At 35.6% G+C, this 2,714-nt stretch overlaps 1 protein-coding gene across 1 annotated transcript in view; it reads left to right on the forward strand.

Annotated features, from left to right (window-relative positions):
- The window catches only part of itgb6 (integrin, beta 6), a 22,552-nt gene extending 21,533 nt beyond the window's left edge, over positions 1-1,019 (forward strand). Inside the window, exon 16 of the mRNA XM_014003007.1 lies at positions 502-1,019. Coding sequence (XP_013858461.1) covers positions 502-597 — 96 coding nt within the window. The 3' untranslated portion in view covers positions 598-1,019. The remainder of the gene's footprint in view (positions 1-501) is intronic.
- Positions 1,020-2,714: the final 1,695 nt, after the last annotated feature.

Genomic DNA, 2,714 nt, shown 5'->3' on the forward strand with positions numbered 1-2,714 from the left:
AGACAGGACGACCCCCCTGACCCGGAGAAGGCACTCTGCCCTTTTCCGGCTCAAGACCATGGCCTCGGATTTGGAGGATAATCTTTGGATAATCTGGTCTAACGCTTAATTAAAATCGATACAGGATCAGGAAAAAAATTGTGATATATCAATGTATCAATATTTTTTAAAACAAACTGAAGCAATGACGGAAAAGAGTCGACCAAAAACTGCTCCACAACCATGAGAGAGACTGATGGGGAAAACCACAAAATATGGTATAAATGTCAAATTTTGAGTGAACAGTCAGCTTTCTAAATTAATCAAAACCAATTTATTTTGATTTATTTCATCAGTAACCATGATGATGAACGTGATTATTCTCTTTTGTTATCTTGCACAAAGGGGACATTAACCGAACCAACACGCACGTTTTTATGTTTTCATTGAGTACAACAATCACGCTGAAAATCTGATTGATAAAATGATTTTTACTGATTTTATGTTTTTGTTTTTCTGCAGGGAACCAACCCTCTGTTCCGAAGCTCAACGTCTACTTTTAAAAACGTAACTTATAAGAACACGAACAGAGTACAGATTATCCAGGAAAATCGCTGACGACGACAAACCGGCGGCGAAGCGAACATCCTGAGTGTGTGTGTGTGTGTGAAGGAGATGTTTCACCACAGACGGACACAAAAAGATGAATTTACTGCTGTAAATGTGCACTGCTGACCTCGTACTGTAAAACACAGAACTTTTGAACTATTTCTGACTACTGAAAAAGAAAAAAATGTTTATGTGTAAATATCCAGACGTTTTATATTTGTTTTCTGGGAAAGCAAAGCTGAGCCTTTAATGGTGAAAATGTTTGTTGTGTTTTGTTGTTTTAGTGATGATCTAACTATAGAATAGAATGGAAAAAGTCTAAATTTTGTCTACATTATGGGGCAGGCGATCATCTAAATGTTTGTGTTGTTTTATATGTTGCAATGGGTGAAAAGAACTGAAGTTAAAAATAAACAAAACTGTTTCTAAAACCTGAACATATCAAAATCATAACTAAAAGTTTTAATTTGTGAAACACAGTACAATGCTCAGGGCTCTCAAGTTTTGACCTGAACTTGGAGTGAAATGCTAACAAAAGGCAGGAAAACTCAAGCTAAGAGCCCATTTTATATTGCTATTACTACAGCTAACAAAGCATTTGCTAAAAGCTAAATGTAATAAAACTTCAGCTAAAGGCTAAAATTAGTTAAAATGCATATACAAGCAAAAATGAGCTAATAGCTAAATGTAGCAATACTGCTAAAAAATCTAATTAGCAACATAGCAACTTTATCCTGCTTACTTTAGCTCTGAATCTGGACCATGGTCTGCTCTCTTGGGACCAATAAAGTATCAAAAGTTAAAAAGGTAAACAGAATAAAAACAAAACATTAGTTTTCACTTTTTGTTAGAAAGAATGTGTCATGTAAAACCATTTTAACAAACACACTTATCAATTTATTCTTAAATTAAATTTAATTTCTGGAGCTCAAGTCAGGACCTCCCACATTGTAACTTATGAACCCTCAACAGCCTATACGCCACGGACATCCGGTCCAACACGTGATGCCACTCCCATCACTTCCGGTTCGCGGTCAACACAGTGTTAGCAAAAGATTTTTTCACCCGACAACGACTCTTAATGATCTCCACAGTACAGAATTAGCATATTACATGTGTAGCATCCCCGGTTGAATGATGGTCTACTCCCAAACTGATGGTTCACTTTGCCTTTTATTACAACGTTGAACWGGCTTGAAACCTTGGKGAACACACCGTAAGAGCTACAGAAACAAACAATTCAAATTAGTAACAACTTACAGCATGTAATATTAGCCTTAAAACATTCACTTCCTTAATATTTACCAATGAACTGATTTATCTTTACTCGTTTTATCATTGCAAAGTTACGAGACCTCAAATGGAGCGCTATATTTACTGTAAATTAATATTAACACACACACACTCATGTGAAATGTAACTTAAATGACAAATTACAACMTWCTTGTTATGCATGACATTCAATAAAGCATAATAATTTTCTACATAAGCACTTTACAAAACTATAAAATTATCTCTCATTCTTATTAGCTTAGCATGTTAGCGCTCTCTACTGGTGTCAAATAAAACAATACTGCTTAAAGTACTACAGAATAAAAGTTAGCAACCAACAATAATCACAAACCTTGTTCCCATGTCAACCAGGTGCTAAAGAACCTGTAAATTATTCAACAGATGACATTTTCTCTCTTCTTCAGTTCAATGTCACAGGGAAGACACGTTTTCAGTTCATGTTAAACTTATTACAGCATTTTACCGCAGTTAGTTCTACTTTGTGGCACCTTCGCGTTGTAAAACGTYCTTCAAAATAAAAGCATCCAACTCAATAGTAAATTAAGTAAACAAATATAGAACAAATTTCACAATAAAACATTTGCAGGTCTGTTACAAAATGTACCAACATTAACACAGGAGACGTACAGGTCCAGCCAAGTGGGAAAATATCACTCCAAAGTGAAAATTAAAGCCATAAAAACAAAGGAAAGACTTTCATGTTTGTGGTTCCAGAATTTAGCCTTTTTCACTATTCCTTGGCTGTATCTTACACCCTGTGAAAAGATAACTCCGCCCCAAGGCGAAATTTGAAAAATGCATCAAAGTGGGTAGGGGAGGGGGGGTTAGAGAGC

Source organism: Austrofundulus limnaeus, unplaced genomic scaffold (assembly GCF_001266775.1).
Source record: "Austrofundulus limnaeus strain Quisiro unplaced genomic scaffold, Austrofundulus_limnaeus-1.0 Scaffold16, whole genome shotgun sequence".
Lineage (NCBI taxonomy): Eukaryota > Metazoa > Chordata > Actinopteri > Cyprinodontiformes > Rivulidae > Austrofundulus > Austrofundulus limnaeus.